General features: G+C 43.4%; 1 protein-coding gene across 1 annotated transcript in view; it reads left to right on the top strand.

Moving 5' to 3' along the window:
• The window catches only part of LOC306923967 (voltage-dependent calcium channel subunit alpha-2/delta-1), a gene marked incomplete at both ends in the record, with an annotated part of 153,476 nt that overhangs the window by 10,787 nt on the left and 125,068 nt on the right, over positions 1–17,621 (top strand). Inside the window, 2 exons of the mRNA XM_079502312.1 lie at positions 4,495–4,576; positions 4,787–4,903. Of these exons, the coding sequence (XP_079358438.1) occupies positions 4,495–4,576; positions 4,787–4,903 (199 nt within the window). The remainder of the gene's footprint in view (positions 1–4,494; positions 4,577–4,786; positions 4,904–17,621) is intronic.

Genomic DNA, 17,621 nt, shown 5'->3' on the forward strand with positions numbered 1-17,621 from the left:
AGCGATCAATCTTATGGCTCAATGATAACATGAAACATTTAAAACATGTTTTAAAATCAAATCAATAAAAAACAATATGCTATTCAGCAAATAGAAGGCCCTGGTCTATTGAGAAAGTATGCACAATGACAGATATATTGTATGATACAGTATATCTTTCATTCTGCATTTCCATCGGCTTCCCATGCAGCACTTCCTGACCCATAGAATAAATGTCAGTGCAAATAGTTAGACTGCCTGTCAAAAGTGCATTGTTCCCTACCACATTTCCCACATTACAATGGTGTACATTGGTGTTAGACCATAGACCGTAAAAATGAACGGACAAGCCATAAATGAAGCCAATTTTGGAGCAATTTCAAATCCGCCATCTTTCTATATCCTCTCCAAAGACACCCCGGAACTGAATGCTATTGGTTGGGACCAGACATGGGACCAGAGTGGGGGTGGGTCTTACTCGAAACCCACATGTACAACAATTCAACTACAACGAACAATACTTTTGTTCTTAAAGACCCTATGAAATGCAAAAAAGGGGGAAATCCAGCTATCTAATTAAATTAATTTTATGATGAGGTCACGCAGCAGACAAAAAAAATCGATATATTATTATTACTTATAGCTACTTTAAGGTAATAAAATCAAGTGTAAAGTTAAGCCTAAAACCCATCCACTTGATAGAGGATAGTTTTTTCTGGGCCCACACAGCGGACACTACAGGCCATTCATATGAACTTGCACTTCCTTATTAGCCAACGGCAATATTTCCGAAGCTGGCCGCTTGAGTGCTACACCAAAATATATCAACATTTAAATTGCCAAATGAACACCATGCCACACTGCTACACATGAAGGCCCATCACACACGGTAATTCCCCAACGCATTCCCATAGCTAATAACAACATTCGGGTGTCCTGATACCAAAGTGCATCATGGGAAATCAACAGAGAGATTCAGCTGGCACGGCCCCATCGCATTACTGGGATGCCACTACATCAAAGAGATTCTAGAACAAGAGATGAAACCCCCTTTAACTCCCATAGTAACAACCAGCGCCCAGTGCCTCTGCCATTTTGGAGTGATGACGCAACTTCCAGTTACTTTAAAAAACATTAAAAAGTCATGTTGTACAAAACAAAAACTCAAAGCAGAAATGAGTAACATATGGTATTCATTCAGAATGTCAGGGTACATGTGTGCGCATGCATGTATGCATGTGCGCATGTGACTGTGCATGTTTTTGTGCACGTTTGAGGTGTTACATAGAATGCGCTGCCGCCATCTTGGAGGGATGCGCGGGATCTAGTGGTGATCCAAAAAAATCACGGAGTTTGTTCTAGGATCTCTTTGACTACATTCAGCGAGGCCCTGTTGTAGTGTGCCAGGCCCAGCAGATGGTTGGCTGTGGGTATCCAGCAATCATCCCATCCATCAGCCTGATTGGTCCGTGGATTTCAATAACTGCGGACCAATCATGTTGCATTTTCTCCTCTATATAGTCATGATAAGTCACCCTAATATCCGAGGGGCAAGACGTAAAATCCCTTGTTTAGTCAATAAGTCATTATTTTTGGGATCCCTTTAGGTTAATCAGTAAGGGTTCTTTCAGACATAATACTGGGCTATTAGGTTCTGCCTGTCAGTAGACTTGTGTCCCCATCCATCCTGCCAGGGATATTTGAGGATAGCCTCCCAATTATGGTTGCTATTTCTCTTCTATTTCTCGCCTATCCCGCCATTACTATGGATTTCCCCCATCTACTGTAAAATGTGTCCCCCACCTATACCTGATGTATCTTTCCCATTTCTTTTCTATTTACGTGGGTCTTCTATAATGCTCCGCCTGCCCAGGTCTTTCCATCTCCCTCAGCGTGAGTCAGAGGCAGTGTAGCTCTGCCTCACACATAGACCTTAAATGGCTTTACACTCATTACACCCAGAGACTGTGTGCACAGTGGCTGCAAATTACACATTTTGGAATGGTTTGTCTGTATGTACATATGCATCTGTGACTGTGTATCTCTGACTCTGTTTGTGTGAATAACTGAATATATGCATGTGAGTGGAAAGGTCTATCTATCTCTTGGCTATTGGAGAGATTCAGGGCAGGGTCTGTATGGCAAACTGTACACCACCCATCCCCCCCCTATCTCTATCCACCTCATGCAATATTAATGCCAATGCCAATGCCTTCGTGTGTGTGTGTGTGTGTGTGTGTGTGTGTGTGTGTGTGTGTGTGTGTGTGCGCGTGCGTGCGTGCGTGCATGCTGTGTAGTATGCAGCCATGCACAGCTGCATATAGACATGTTTGCGTCCATTTATGTGTCTGCATGCACACGGCGGACCTGTTGCTTCTCTGGGTCTCTCATTATAAAATAAAATGAGCACCCTCAGTCGGTATATAATGCAGTCCGGGTGCACGGCTCACTAGCTTCGCGCAGCCAGACAACTATTCCACAATCTCCGAATGCTATATAGAGTCTGGAACTACACCGAAATCAGAGTAAGGAAGCTGCCAATTCCGTTCACGGAAATATATTTGAAAACAATTAACAATATGGAAATAATAGCCTCCGCTCCGATGTCCATCTGGTACTTCATGGATGCACAGACAGCATACACGGACGCGATTCGGCATCAAGCCTTCAGTGTGTAGGAAGGCTTGACGGCGAACCGCATCCGTTGCCTCCTGCTGGACGCAGAGCCAACCGCAGACTGCCGAGCCGATTTCTATGTAGCACACGCTGGACTGACATCCTGTCTGGAGCGTCCATCTTTAATGCTAAATAAATAGCGTCAATGCTAGCGAGCTAAAATGAAGCCATCCTTGCTCTAGAAAGCGCCAATGTTTCCATCTAAACCACCAGATAATCAGCAAAGACCTCCGAACATCGCACATTTTATCCAAACCATGGAGAGCTCCATAGATTTCGAGTTATTCAGCTTTTTAGTCAGCCTGTATAATGGGAGGTGGACGGCAGTGCGGTTGCACAATCCGGTCTAGGATCGCTAAAGAAGGGATATCAATAATACAGCTTATCAGACGGAACATTACGCCAGAAGCAGTTGCTGGTTGGATTCCTTATGACGGAACGTTCCGCCAGGAGCAGTAAAACCGTTAAAAGTGCCAGAAGGACTTTGTGCTGGCTGTTATTTTCTTACTTTTCTTATACCTGTTATAATCATGTATATTAAATCTCGGATGGAATGGGATCGTGGAACATATACAGTGAGTAGGACATGCTCCAATGACTGGATCGTGCTAAAGGTCCCCAAAGTAAACACTGACTGAACTTGGAAAAACAGCCTTTTTGTTTTAGTGCCCCAACCACTTACAGGGTAGATCTGATTGCCACACATGTCTGCAACTGTTTTTAAACTTGTGTTGTATGATCACACGATAGGGGAACGCTGTTTGTTTGTTTTATCATTGATGTGAATATTGATAGTGAACAAAATTAAATTGTACTGTGAGTGTGATGTATCTCGACAACACTGCAAATGAGGGAAACCTCAATGTCTTTGTGAGAGAATAAATAAAAGTTTGAATGAATGAATGAATGAATGAATGAATGGATGGATGGATGAATGAATGAATGAATGAATGAATGAATGAATAGATGGGCCCAGAGCCTTGTATTAGAGAGTTGCGTCAATGAGGGTGAAGAAAAACAGTACTGGTCACGTGTTTCATGTAACTCGAAATAGTGACAAACGCTCATTGCATTCCGTAAACTTCCGGTTCAGGGCTTTGTCACTCTTCGCCAATAGAAGTCTATGTAGAAGAGACACCATTAGACTAGCCTGATGAAGTGTACAGAGGTGACACATAACTCTCTAATAGAAGGCTCTGGATGGGCCCAATTGCTCCATCAAGTCTTAGCTTCTGTCTAGTCTTGTCAGAATATTGATCTCTTCCCACCCACATTTATTCACTGACAATTATGATGATGTGAGATGCATGCAAAAACTACACAGACAGTCCAGCGAAGGATGAGATGGACGTGTCTGAGTCTGAGTTCTCACCCTGCTGACCCCACGGATCACTTTGATATTGAGGGTGGGAAATCTCTCTCACCTCTTCCTACCTCTGTGTACACAAGGCCCCGGTCTGCTCTCATCACTGTCTGTCACATGCCACACCCGCTGACACTCACCTTGATTGGATGACTTTACGTTTGAACCCCCCGAAAAAGTAATCTTACTGGTTCATCAGGGTGATCGAACCTGTTGACATGAGTTTGATTAGATGACATTGTGCTTGTTCCAGGTGATTCTGATTTGATTGGCAGACACTGTGCCGGACCCCTTGGACGGATATATTTCGGTTCTGTTGGTTTTAGGCCATGGTGTGATTCAGAGTCAACTCATTTAATTATTTTAGTCAGATAAGTTGACTGACAGTTTGATTGCTCTTTGTTAAGGCTGTATTGCCGCCTAAAACAATTCAAAAGGTTTCATGCAAGTTTTGTCTGTCTCTCTTTGTCCAACAGGATTAAGGAATGGGTAGACCAGATGCAAAGAGAGCTGGTGACACTTGCAGAAACAGCCAGTGCAGGGAAGAGCCTTACACAGGTAAACAAACGCATTCTAAATCTCAGACGCAATTTATAATTTTTTACACAGCAGTACATTGGTAAATAACTGCCTCCTTGATTTTTTTCCTTTTTGTATAGCCTTTCTATACAATATTTTAGGGTTTACGTCTCAAATCGTTCATGAACTTAAACGTTTTAGATGTATTAATTTAATTTAACGCAACCATCTCTCTGTTTGCGTCTGTAGATTTATCTGGACAATAGGAACTTGTATAGTGTGGCCCCGAACGATGCAGAGGAGCTGGTGGCGCGAGCAGCCAGGAACATTGAGCAGCTGCTACGGAAGAGGTCTACCGCCCTGGAGGTAAGACCATGAATGCATGTGGCTGATGTCACCAGCCAGTGTCATTTAACAGTGTATTTAAGCAGAATTAGGAGTTTCCCTTTCTACTAGGGGTGTAACGATACATTTTAACAGTGATACGATACGTATCACGATACATGGTTGACGATACGATACATGGACGATATTGGTTCATTATGGCAATAGGATACGATACGATTCAATGATTTGAAATCGATACAGTAACTATTTAGCAACTACATTAAATATGTGTTGAAAAAATATTAATTGAAAAAATACAGAGTACCCGTTCCACCAATCTGTCTGTGTCCCATTTATGCCCATACACACGTACGTACAGACAGACAGACAGACAGACAGACAGACAGACAGACAGACAGACAGACAGGCAGACAGACAGACAGACAGACAGACAGACAGACAGACAGACAGACAGACAGACAGACAGACAGACAGACAGACTAATCCTAACCCATTTGTAGACGTCTCACCTCCGACCATGGACCAAAATTCTACAATCCTTTAGAGTTTGAGTTTCAAACTGGCTTCACAACAACAACCATTGAAGAGTGAGTACAGCAGCATGGTTTTTAGCTTGTCGCATAATTGTCTATATTGAGAAACACGATTTGTTCACATATATTGGACTTCATTTGGATTGACCCTGAACTCTCCTTTAAGCCCCCCCATTGTTCGTATGAATCCCTTAATTGGTTGTAGCAGAAATATAGAAGGCAAGTTCAGTGGGTCTGGTTCATTTTAGAATGTTTTTATTTTAATTGTACTTTATTTGAAACAGCTTTTGGTTAATGTAGAGTACTAGACTATCATATCAACTCAGAGATTATGCACTTTTTCTTTGTTTTCTTCGGCCGCAGGGCAGGCCATTCTAATACAAAGCGATAGCTGACAGAGATGTGGTGCATTTATTGATAGATATGAAATCACACAGACACTCAGTAGTAGAGGTCCCTAAAATGAGTTAAATTATGAAATGACCTTGAGAAGAATTTGAAAACATGCCACATGGATAAATTGCTGCATAGCTCACAAAATTGGGTTGGGCACCATGGGACTTCATTATCCCCAGGGAAGGAGACTTGCTGACTGCGCGCATGCCATGTGGAAGACATGGCTTTCCAAACACCTTTCCACACTTTCCACCTTTTTCACTGTCAAAATGTTGGTTCAAAATGTATGGGTGAGGGGAGGAAATAACACATCATTCTACTTTTGTGTGTATTGTCAAATACAAGATATTGAATGCTACTGCAGACTCACCATTTGACCGATTTGAGAGAAAATGCTGTGCCCGTTTTGGTAGCATTTAATGACTTTTGGAAAGACTTATGGATATAAAGATGTTAACTGATTTTAAATATTTGCATTGAAGAGCATCCTAATCTCTGTCCAACTGTGTTAATCTGTCCGTCCGTCTGTAAGTATCTCGAGAGCCGTCTGACCAACCGCTTTCAAACTCGCTGTACCCGCCACAATGACCTGAGGGAGTGCTGTGCCACTCCTCGAGTCTGTCAGATAGGCGTTTTTGCTAGTCCAGGGGTTCTCAACCCGTGTCTTGCGACCCCTTGGGCGTTCGCCAAATTATTTTGGGGGGTCCCTAAATTATTATTATTTTGTATTTATTTTATTTTTTTGCGGGGGTCCCCAGCCAAAAACGTTGCGAACCCCTGTCCTAGCCGACATAAATCGCTAGTTGTATAGCGGAAATTTTAATACTCAAAGTAAAGTAAAGGATTCTAAGCTACTTCAGTAAATGTATGTAAGTGCCACGCTCCACCACTGATTGGACAGTATATATAGCCTCAATTCTAATTTACAAATTGTGTTTTGTATGATGATTTTATTGGGAGGTCATGAAGTCACCTAACAGGGACCAGCTGGGCTCATTCAGTTTGAGCACATGGTAAATGTTTAGTGCACTAGTTATGTGCCCCTAAGAGAGGAATATTGTGCAATGGGTGCTTACTTAAAGCAGGGGTTCTCAACGTTTTTGGCTGGGGACCCCCGGAAATGCTTTGGCCATGACTCGCGACCTCTCTCTCTCTCTCTCTATTTCTACACATGCGCATGCACGCACGCACGCATGCACGCACGCACGCACGCACGCACGCACGCACTACCCTGTCCTCCTTTCTGCACCTCTTCCTATCGTCTCTTGATTTCTTCCATTATTCTCTATCCTCCGTTCTTTCTTTCATTCATTCTTTCTCTCTTGTCTTTTCTTTCTCACACTCTCTCCCAAACACCTCCTCGATGGTCTCACTGCCTCTCTCCTCCTCTCTCCCCCACTACCTATTCCTTTGAGCACAACTGGTTCAGAGGAAAGCATTTTCAGTATATTGTTTGAACCCCTTTTTTATGTACTGTATTATTATTATTACTTTTTTTTTACATAATTTCCTCTACAAAGTCCTAGTAGTACAAGTAGTAGTAAGGTTGAAATCTCTTTTTTGCAAGTAGAAATATATGCAGGGTTAAAGCTCCCAATCACACTCCCGTATCTCTCTATAAGGCACCACCAATATTTGACTTGTTTGTAATGGAGAAGGAACTGTTTGTTGCCTCTTGTAAATGCTGACCTGAAGAATATTCCATCCACACATATCATGTAGATCCCCAGAGATTTCAATTCTGAAAGGGGGTAAGGGGGGTGACTGGATTGGATTGGACTGGATTGACTGGGATCTGATGGCTTCCCTATCATTCCTATTTGCGTGTGTTACTTCCCAGGGAGACAGAGAAATGGCTTGCACTAAAACACAATCCACTTGGCAGTGGCCCTATCAAACTGGTAAACTCATGCAATCTTCAACGGGAGCGTATTGGATTTCCTTTGCCAACTATATGCAAAAATCATGTGAAAGAATATTTCTGTCTGTGGGAATAAATAAAGGAAGATGTGTGGTGCCGATGGCAGACATAGCATCTCTCACTTCAAACACAGTGTTATGTAAATCTCAGTCTGGCCGGGGTGATCTTACAATGTACATTTCCTCATGTTGCAGAGTGACATAGTAATATTAAAAGAGAATGTGTCTACAGTGAGCATTCTGAGCAACTTACTTCATATTACATAATAAGGTTTTGTGTAGCGTAAAACTGGCTCATGGTGCAGTCATACATATTATTACCATTATTTCTTACTAGCCATCAGTCTACACCTTGTTGTAAACCAAGGAGAGAAGATATGATATTATTAACTGAAAGTTGTAAATGTCGTCATAAAATTAATACATTTCACAATCCATCACTATGGGCAGCACAGCTGCATGTATGTAATTTGCATGTGTGTGTGTGTGCAGAATGCTGTAGGGCAGGGGTTCTCAACCCGTGGGTCGCGACCCCTCGGGGGGTCGCCAAATTATTTTGGGGGGTCCCCAAATTATTTTCAAAAAAAAAAAAAAAAAAAAAAAGATTTTTTTAATTTTTAATTTTCACGATTTTTCAAAAATAGCAGACCTACAAGCTCGTAGCGCGCCACCGAGTGGCGCGCTACGAGCTTGTAGATCTGCTATTTTTCAATAGCTAAATTATAACAATGCTTAAAACACCAAAAGGGGTTCCCGCCCAAAATGGTTTAAGGTTATTGTAGCAGTCAATTTATATTGAGGGTCGGGAGGGGGCGGGGGTCCCGAGACATTGCCAAAGCCTTTCCGGGGGTCCCCGGCCAAAAACGTTGAGAACCCCTGCTGTAGGGGAGGCGGAGGAGGAAGGTGTGAATACTGACACTCGATCCAGACTCCAGCACTCTCACTCTCAGTTATACTGTGCCAAAAAGAACAGATCTACAAGCTCACACCACGTCACATTCAATTGTGACACGTTTTGGTTGAACGGCTATTTTCGGCATGGGACACCACCATATGACTATGTATTAATCAGGCTTTAGTGCCCCTCGTGTATTATTCTCCCCCTTTCCCAGTCCGCCACAAGGCACCCAGATATTGGATTCTTAGATAGATTGGAGAGTAAACGGACGACTGGAAAGGTAGATGGATTCACAGAGATGGTAGTATGGGTGGGTTGATTGATGGATCGATGGGACTGGCAACGATTTATTGGTATTGTTCTAGTCTTTGCTAGAATGTTTCAAAAGGTTGAAAGTTTCAATTTGCATGTGGAATCCAATCGAATCTTAGTCTTTTGAATAACACACCAGTTAGTCTTAGTCCTATTTAGTCTTCTGAAATGGTTTAGTCTTATCTACTGTAGTCTTACTCGACTAAATATCAAAAACCTTAGTCGACTTGGTCTTTAGTTTTAGTCAACAAAATTAACACTGGTGGAATCTACTTTGGGCGGTATTGCAATTGCTGTAACGCACTGTTGTGACGAAAAGAGACATGAGACCGAAGGCAAAGCTCTCTGTCTACCGAGCAATCTTTGTATCTACTCTCACCTATGGTCATGAAGTGCGGTCATGACCGAAAAAATAAGGTCGCAAATACAAGCGATGATCTCAGACGAGTGGCTGGCATCTCTCTTAGGGCGTTCTCTGTTCTCACAGAGAACCGCACCCTCCTGGACCTTTCTTCTCCAGGCCAGTCGATCCTTGGCTAAGTGTTCCCAGTGGTTCAGGTTGATCTTAAAGCTCTTCAAGGAGGATTTCAGAGTGTCCTTGTAGCACTTTTTGGGGCCACCTTGTGCTCGTTTGCCACTTTCCAGTTCACCAAAGAAGACTTGTTTTGGCAATCTTGTACAGGGCATTCTGGTCACATGGCCAGTCCATCTCAGCTGAGCTGTTGCAAGCAAGGTGGGGATGCTGGGAAAATTGGCCTTGCTGAGGACTTCAGTGTCAGGAACTCTGTCCTGCCATTTGATCCGCAGCAGTTTTCTTAGACAGCTCAGATGGAGATGGTTCAGTTTTCTGGCATGACGTTGGTAGACTGTCCAGGTGTCACACCCATACAAAATATTTGGTAGTACGACAGCCTGGTAGACCTTCAGTTTTGTCTCCTGCCTGATGCCACTCCTTTCCCACACTGAGTCACGTAGGCGTCCAAAGGCAGCACTGGCCTTGCCGATCCTGATGTTTATTTCCTCATCTATGTGTACAGCACGAGACAAAGTACTTCCAAGGTAAGTAAACTTGTCAACTGCTGAAAGCTTTTGGTTGTTCACATGGATGGTGGGCTCAGTGTAGGGTTTTCCTGGAGGAGGTTGATACAGGACTTCAGTCTTCTTTATACTGATTGTCTTTGTACTGTAAGTACTTCTTCTTTGTGTTTCTATTTCTATTTCTATACATTGTATAAGTAAATTGTAAGTTTGTTCTCACTATAGAGGTTGCTGATAATGTTGTGAATGTAATGTGTTTCTCGTGGAAAGGGGTGAAGCTTAGGAGACCAGTGTTTGCTCAGTGTGTGAGTTGGCCATTCCTCATACACTGTTTGTGGTGAGTTTTAGTTTTAACTCACAATAATAAATAAAAAAAATTTGTCGTGTATTTTCACACCCAACTAACCCTAACCTCACTAAAGTAGAGAGATAAATGAACACTCTAGACTAAAGCAAACTGTAGTAGTCAGATCAGATGAAAAACAGCAGGCAGAGAGAGTGAACTGGAATCCCATCGAAGTATTTATTGCAGAAGTACAAATACAACAGAGTCTAGAACAGAGCTTCCCCTTAGACCCTGAGCATGGAGCCCAGGGCCCCTATAGTACTGACCACCTCAGCGGCCAGCACAATACTGATGATTTTCACATTGACAATTGGCATGATATATACTTTTTCACAAAACAACAGTTGAACTCTGGGTGTGGTTAAGATTTACATACAGATCAACAAATGGCATTTGGTTAGCAGATTGATTGATTGATTGATTGAAGAATTTATTAACAGTTTGCAGAATTACAGTACATTTCAAGCACAGACTCAATACAAAGGCTGTTAACTGTGAGTGGACGACCCAATTAAGCATTACACTTGTTTCCAACAGGGTCCACCATGTTCAAATCATCAAAACATTTAGAGACGTACAAATAGACACTTCTATAGACAGAACAGGAATTCATCAAAAAAGAATTCATCAAAAAGGAGGTAAAAAGGGAAAAGAAATATATACAGTGAGGGGAAAAAAGGGGGGGGCGGGGGGGGGGGGGATTCAGATTTTACGGGGGCCAGTTTCGAATTGCAGCCATCCGTAGGTGCCCTTTGAGAGCGGTTTTGAAGGAGTCAAGGGATTCGCATGTCTTAATGACAGTTGGTAGGGCGTTCCACATTTTGGTGGCATAGGAGCGAAAAGAATTTAGTCCCTTGTTTGTGCCGAATCTGGGTTGTACATGGTTCGTTGCACTCCCTCTGGTGTTGTGGGTGTGGACTTCGTTAACATTAAGGAAGTATCTAGACAGGTACATGGGTATCTTGGTGGTGTATCGAATCTTGTGGACCAGACCCATTGCAAGATGCTGTACTCTGTCGTCGACCCTAAGCCATTCCAGCCTGTCGAAGTGGGCAGGGGTGAGGTGGGTTCGGGGGGCTAGATCAAGTAGGAGCCTGACCAGTTTGTTTTGGGAAGTCTGGAGCCTGGTTTTAAGGGCCTTTGAGGTGCTGTGGTACCAGGAGGTGCATGCATAGTCAAAGAAACCCTGTACAAGGGCTCCTGTTAAGGTCTTCAAGGTGTTTTTGTTGACCAGTGAGGAGATCCTGTAGAGGAATCTTGTTCTATGGTTGACTTTTTTGATTACGTTGGTGGCCATTTTATCACCGGAAAGATTAGCCTCCAGGATGGAACCTAGGTAGGTAATTTCATCTTTACGTGTGATAACATTGTCACCCACTCTAACCAAGAAGCCATTTGCCTTGCTGAGATTACTAATAGAGCCAAAGAGAATGGATTCAGTTTTTCCCAGGTGTAAAGATAGTTTGTTATCAGCGAGCCAGGTGCAGATTCTACCGAGTTCAGAGCTGAGGGCATTTTCAACCTGCAGTTTGTCCCTGTCCGAGACCAGCAGTGCTGAGTCATCTGCGAACAGGAACAAGTTGCAGTCACAGGCTGAAGTCATGTCGTTTACATATATTAGGAACAGTAGAGGCCCTAGTATGCTTCCTTGTGGAACGCCACAGCTCACTGGGAGGGGGGGGGACAGTGTTCCGTTCACTTCCACCATCTGTTCTCTCCCCTCCAGGTAGGATTGCATCCAGCTCACTGATGTGCTATCGAAACCAATTGCTTTTAGCTTGTTAACCAGTATGGAGTGGTTCACGGTGTCAAAAGCCTTTTGGAGGTCCAGCATGACCATGCCGCAGTATTTGCCAGCGTCCACCTCTTGTTTGATGTGGTCGCTCAAATAGAGGAGGCATGTGTCAGTGGAGTGGGATGTTCTGAAGCCAGATTGGAACTCGTACAATAATTTATTAGTGGCAAGATACTTTTCAACCTGTTCATAGACTATTTTTTCCATCACTTTCGAGATGGAACTAAGAATAGAAATAGGGCGGTAGTTGCCGGGGTCTAATTTACTCCCTTTCTTGTGCAAGGGGGTTACTTTGGCCAGTTTGAAATCTTGGGGGACCTGTCCCTGTTTGATGGAGAGGTTTACTATGTGGGTGATGATTGGAGCTATAGAGATGGCTGAGTCTCTGAGAAATTTGGAGGGAATGTTGTCATGGCCTGTGGCCTTGTGGGGTTGGAGGGCACTCAGTTTCTTAATTACCTCATCAGTTGTTACCATAACTAGTTTAAAATCGTCTTTACAAACACCTAGGTTTTTGTAGAAGGTTGTAATGTGCTCTACACCAAAGAGCCCAGAGTGGGAGGGCAGTTTGTTAACCAGAGTTGTTGATATGTTTGTAAAGAAGATATTCAAGTAGTTGGCCACATCAAGGTTGTCAGTGATGAGAGTGTTGTCAGATTTGATGTTTATGTTCGAAAATCTGGTTTTTAGTTTCTGACCATAGCTTAGTTGATTGTTTAGTAGCTTCCAGAGCTCATGAGGATTGTTTTTGTTTTCCTCAGCTTTATCATTAATGAAGTTACTTTTAGCTGATTTGGTCATGGCAGTTACACTGTTTCGTAGTTTGATTCGTTGTGTATTTAGGTTGTTCAAACGAGCTTGGCGAACACTGTCGAAGCGCTTGGCTAGCTTTGACTTGCATTTTAGAACTTCAGAGCATTTTTTGTCTCTGGCTTTCATTGCAGCCAGTATGTCCGGATTCATCCATGGTTCCGAGCGGGTTTTGCCCCTGGTGGTTCTCAAAGGAGCCATGTTGTTCAGTACTGATGTAAATTTGGTTTTGAAGCCAAGCCAAGCTTCTTCGACATGTGTGCATTTAAGCTCATCGGACCAATCCAGACTCTCCAATACTTGGTTAAAGACCTCACTAGAGTAGGTTTTGAGGTCCCTTGATATGACTGTTTTGTGGCAGCCGGTCTTAAGTTTTTGTATTTTGCGGGTACAGAATATCATAAAATGATCACTAAGCCCACATACAATAACCCCTTTCTTGGAGATTCTGGATTTGTCCGAGGACAGAATGAGATCAATGACAGTTTGAGTAGAATCACACACTCTAGTGGGTTGGGTAATTAGCTGACTGACACTATGTAGATCACAGAACTTACTGAATGACTTAAACACAGGTGCTTCCTTTCGTTGCATGTCTGTATTGTAGTCGCCAATCAGGATTTTCTCTACACATTCCTCCTCAGCTAAGCACCCCTCAAGTATATCATAGAACCCATGTTGGTCAGGCGGTCTGTAGACGGTGCCCACTAATACTGATTTAGCTTTTTTGAAAATTAATTCAACCCACACAGTTTCAATTTCATCATGCTGTAAGTCAGTACGAGTAACATATTCAGTGTCTTTGTGAATATACATACACACGCCACCACCATGCCTGTTTCTGTCGTTTCTGATCAAAGAATAGTTCTCTATTTCAACTTCTGGGTCTTTGGTTGACTCATCAAGTTTGGTTTCAGAGAAGCTAATGATGTTCGCCTTACCGCATTGAAACATATGCCTGATTTCAGCCATTTTGGGTCCAAGGCTGTTGACATTCAGGTGAAAGATATGAAGTCCGTTGGCTCTGACTATGGTGCTTATCTCCTCCATGGCGAAATAGGGGAGCGGAGGGCCATTGTTGTCTGTAGAAGCCGCGGGTTGCCGTGGGGGGAGGGTGGGGGGTGCGTGGGGGTCGTCGTGGGGTGGCGGGAGTGGGGGATGGGGTCCCGAGGGCTCTGGTGGGGCCGATTGAGCCATGGTGTCGACCGGAGAAACAGCAGAAATAGCAGGTAAAGTATCACGGTGTCCGTCTCCAGCCTCGTTGTCCCCCTTGGTTGGATGTGGAGACTCTTCACGCCTGTAGATGGTGGTGTTGTCCGTGTCTTTTGCCTCGACTGCCGCCGATGTAAGATCTGCGTTGGGTCCCCAAGACGGCTCCGTGCCCGTACCTTGAGTTGGCTGTGTGGCCGTGACCGTCTCATGCGTTGTCCTTGCGATGGATCCCCAAGGCGGCTCCGTGCCCGTATCTTGAGTTGGCTGTGTGGCCGTGACCGTCTCATGCGTTGTCCTTGCGATGGATCCCCAAGGCGGCTCCGTGCCCGTATCTTGAGTTGGCTGTGTGGCCGCGACCGTCTCCTTTGTTGTCCTTGCGTCCGTGATCATCAGGCAAGTTTGTTTCTTCGCCTGAAGTCTAGTGATTACAGGACCAGGATTGGGTTGGATGTCTCCTGCCATTAACAAGAATATACAACAGAACAGGCGTCTGTCGATCTTGCCAAGTAGGGGTTTGTTTCTTTTGGCCGGATTGCAGGTTAACAGTGCGTGGATTCCAGCCGCGCCGTGTCCGAGATGTTTACCGGTCGATCCATTGTTGTTGTTGCCGAGGAGATAGAACGTGCTGTGTTCTTCGTTGTTTACGCTGGTGTTGTTCTCGTAATCAATTCTCCTCATATCCACGTGATGGTAGAACCAGGGTGAATTGGAGTAGAAATCCATAATCCACAGGAGTATGAAAAGAAAATGAGCGAGAAAATGCGCTTTTTTGTCAACATTCTGTGACTTGGCGCAGGAGCGAGACGAAACACGTCTGTCCATCTCAACGACCGGATGCAATGTTCGCTGAGATGGCCGTCTCACTGTGTGTTTTGATTCACACCTAAGACCAAGCTTCAAGCAGTATAGAACAAAGGCTTAGCCCCAGGGTACTTCATGAGAACTTCTGTGTGTTTGCTTCTCAGAGACGAAACTATTCTGACCAGACAGTGTGGCTCCACTCTCATGAACCATGACATTAGCACAATAACCTAGTAGTCTAATTATTGACAGAATATTGCATATATTGGCTATGGACTATATTTTACGAGACCACAGTTTCATTGAAATGGAATATCTCATTTCATTGTGGTATCTTTCCTCTTTGTTTGTTTTATCTAGATAGAGCCACTACCGTATTTTGTTTAGATTTATTTTAAGTTACAGGCTTGCATGCCATATTTGCCAAACTGTGGCATTCTTTACACAAATAAGATACACCAACACCAACTTCCTTGGAAATAAAGAACCCCAATATATGTCTGTGGCCTGTGCCCTATTTGCCAGGCTACATATGTATGTAGCATACAGGAGTGTAAGCTACACAGTTCAACCAAACCATAATTTGAAAGCATTTTGTTTTTACTTATCCTCCCATGTGACTTGTATCGATCTATCTTTCCTGACAAAATGTACCAACTAATATGAACAGGCTTTTGTATGCATTTGGGCGGTCCATTCCTGTGTCTTTGCAATGAGGTAGAATGCAACTCAATATGTTTCAAATGTAATTGGACTTCGCCTGAGGCACTTTTGCTTAGCTGTCGGCTGCTTTCACGGCATCATACATTCAAATGTATCCACTGCTCTAACCCTAGCTCTGCTTTGTTGTCTATGTAGCTCTCTATGTAACTCTAACCCTAGCTCTGCTTTGTTGTCTATGTAGCTCTCTATGTAACTCTGGCTTTTCTTCCCCCTGGATAACCAGGCCTGATCTCTACATCAAGGCTTTGTATGCTCATACATTCACACAACACACACACACACACACACACACACACACACACACACACACACACACACACACACACACACACACACACACACACACACACACACACACACACACACACACACACACACACAAGGGAAAGTCAATACTCACCCCTATACCACACCAAGAAAGAAAGAGGGCGAGGAGGAGAGAGGGCAAGCGAGAGAGGCAGAGGGAAGCAGAGAGTGTGTGAAAGTTTGATATTGTTGGCTATAAAACAGAAGTGTGTGCCTGAGGCTGTAGCACCTCTGAGATCTCTCCTGTCCCCAGTAGCACACTCTTTGTCTTGCTGTCGGTGTGTACTGTAATTAAATCCTGAATTATTGATGCGGGCACGCGCACACACACACACACACACACACACACGCACACGCACACACACGCACAGCAAACTGACAAGATACTGACTACCCAAACACACTCACACGTGCAGCTATTGTTGATTACCCATTGCCTACTGTATCTCCATTTGTCAACACCTGGCAACCTTGTACCAAGAACGATCGGCTTTCACTTGCCGGAGATGTTGAGTTGTTGATCTGTGGATTCTGTATGTGTAGAATAATGTGTGTATATAATTAGATGTTGAGTTGTTGATATGTGGATTCTGTATGTGTAGAATGTGTGTATCTAGTTAGATGTTGCGTTGTTGATATGTGGATTCTGTATGTAGAATGTGTGTATCTAGTTACTGTAGATGTTGAGTTGTTGATATGTGGATTCTGTATGTGTAGAATGTTTTATTTTATTTTATTTTGCTCAAGTGCTCATTTTCAGCAACGCCCTGCACATAGAGACACACACATTAAAACCTGGGAGCTGACCAGTACAACCACAGTCTTATACTGTTGGCCACTAAGCAGCTCCACTGGAGCAGTTGGGGGTTCAGTGCCTTGCTCAAGGGCACTTCAGCGGTGTTGGGTGAGTGATGACAATCACTTCCCGACCCAGATTTTTCCAGCCCGTCCGGGAAATCGAACTCGAAATCGAAGTGTAGAATGTGTGAATCTAGTTAGGGGTCAAAGCCTTAAAGGAAATCTTTGGCTTTTTTTTACAACAAGGGTTCATTTATTTGTTTGTAATGATAATAATTATAAGGTGAGTGTTAAAAAATGTCATGTATCGCTTTCTATAACTAAAAAATCACACCCGTGTGAACTGAGTGGTGTAAGGTTTTATATAGCATGATCAGCTGTGGTCTGACGTAATGTCTGACATAATGAAATAAGGTAAGGTATTATGTAGCCTGATCAGCTCTGATCTGACGTAATGAAATCACACCCGGATGTGATTTCACAACTGGCTTTTTCTGTGCAGAGAAAATGACCACGGTTGCTACGGTCATCCAGTTCACACGGGTGTGATTTAATTACGTCAGAAATTATTTTGAACATAGCAACCGTGGTAATTTTTTTATGCACACAAAAGCCAGTTGTAGGAGTGGTTTACACCACTCAAAAATACATGGATAATACACGTGCATGGATGCACCTGGATTATCGATTATAAAGATCGCTTTAAAGGTATATTCAGTGATTTGACTTAATCTAAATATCACTTATTTTTTCTTTTTTTCTGGATAATCCTCCCTACTATAGAGTGTGCTGACCATATAAGGAGTTCCTCCCTGTCCCCAGTGAGCCCCTGGGGTCAAAAAACCCTA

The sequence above is a fragment of the Electrona antarctica genome, assembly GCF_951216825.1.
Source record: "Electrona antarctica genome assembly, chromosome: 5".
Classification (NCBI taxonomy): domain Eukaryota; kingdom Metazoa; phylum Chordata; class Actinopteri; order Myctophiformes; family Myctophidae; genus Electrona; species Electrona antarctica.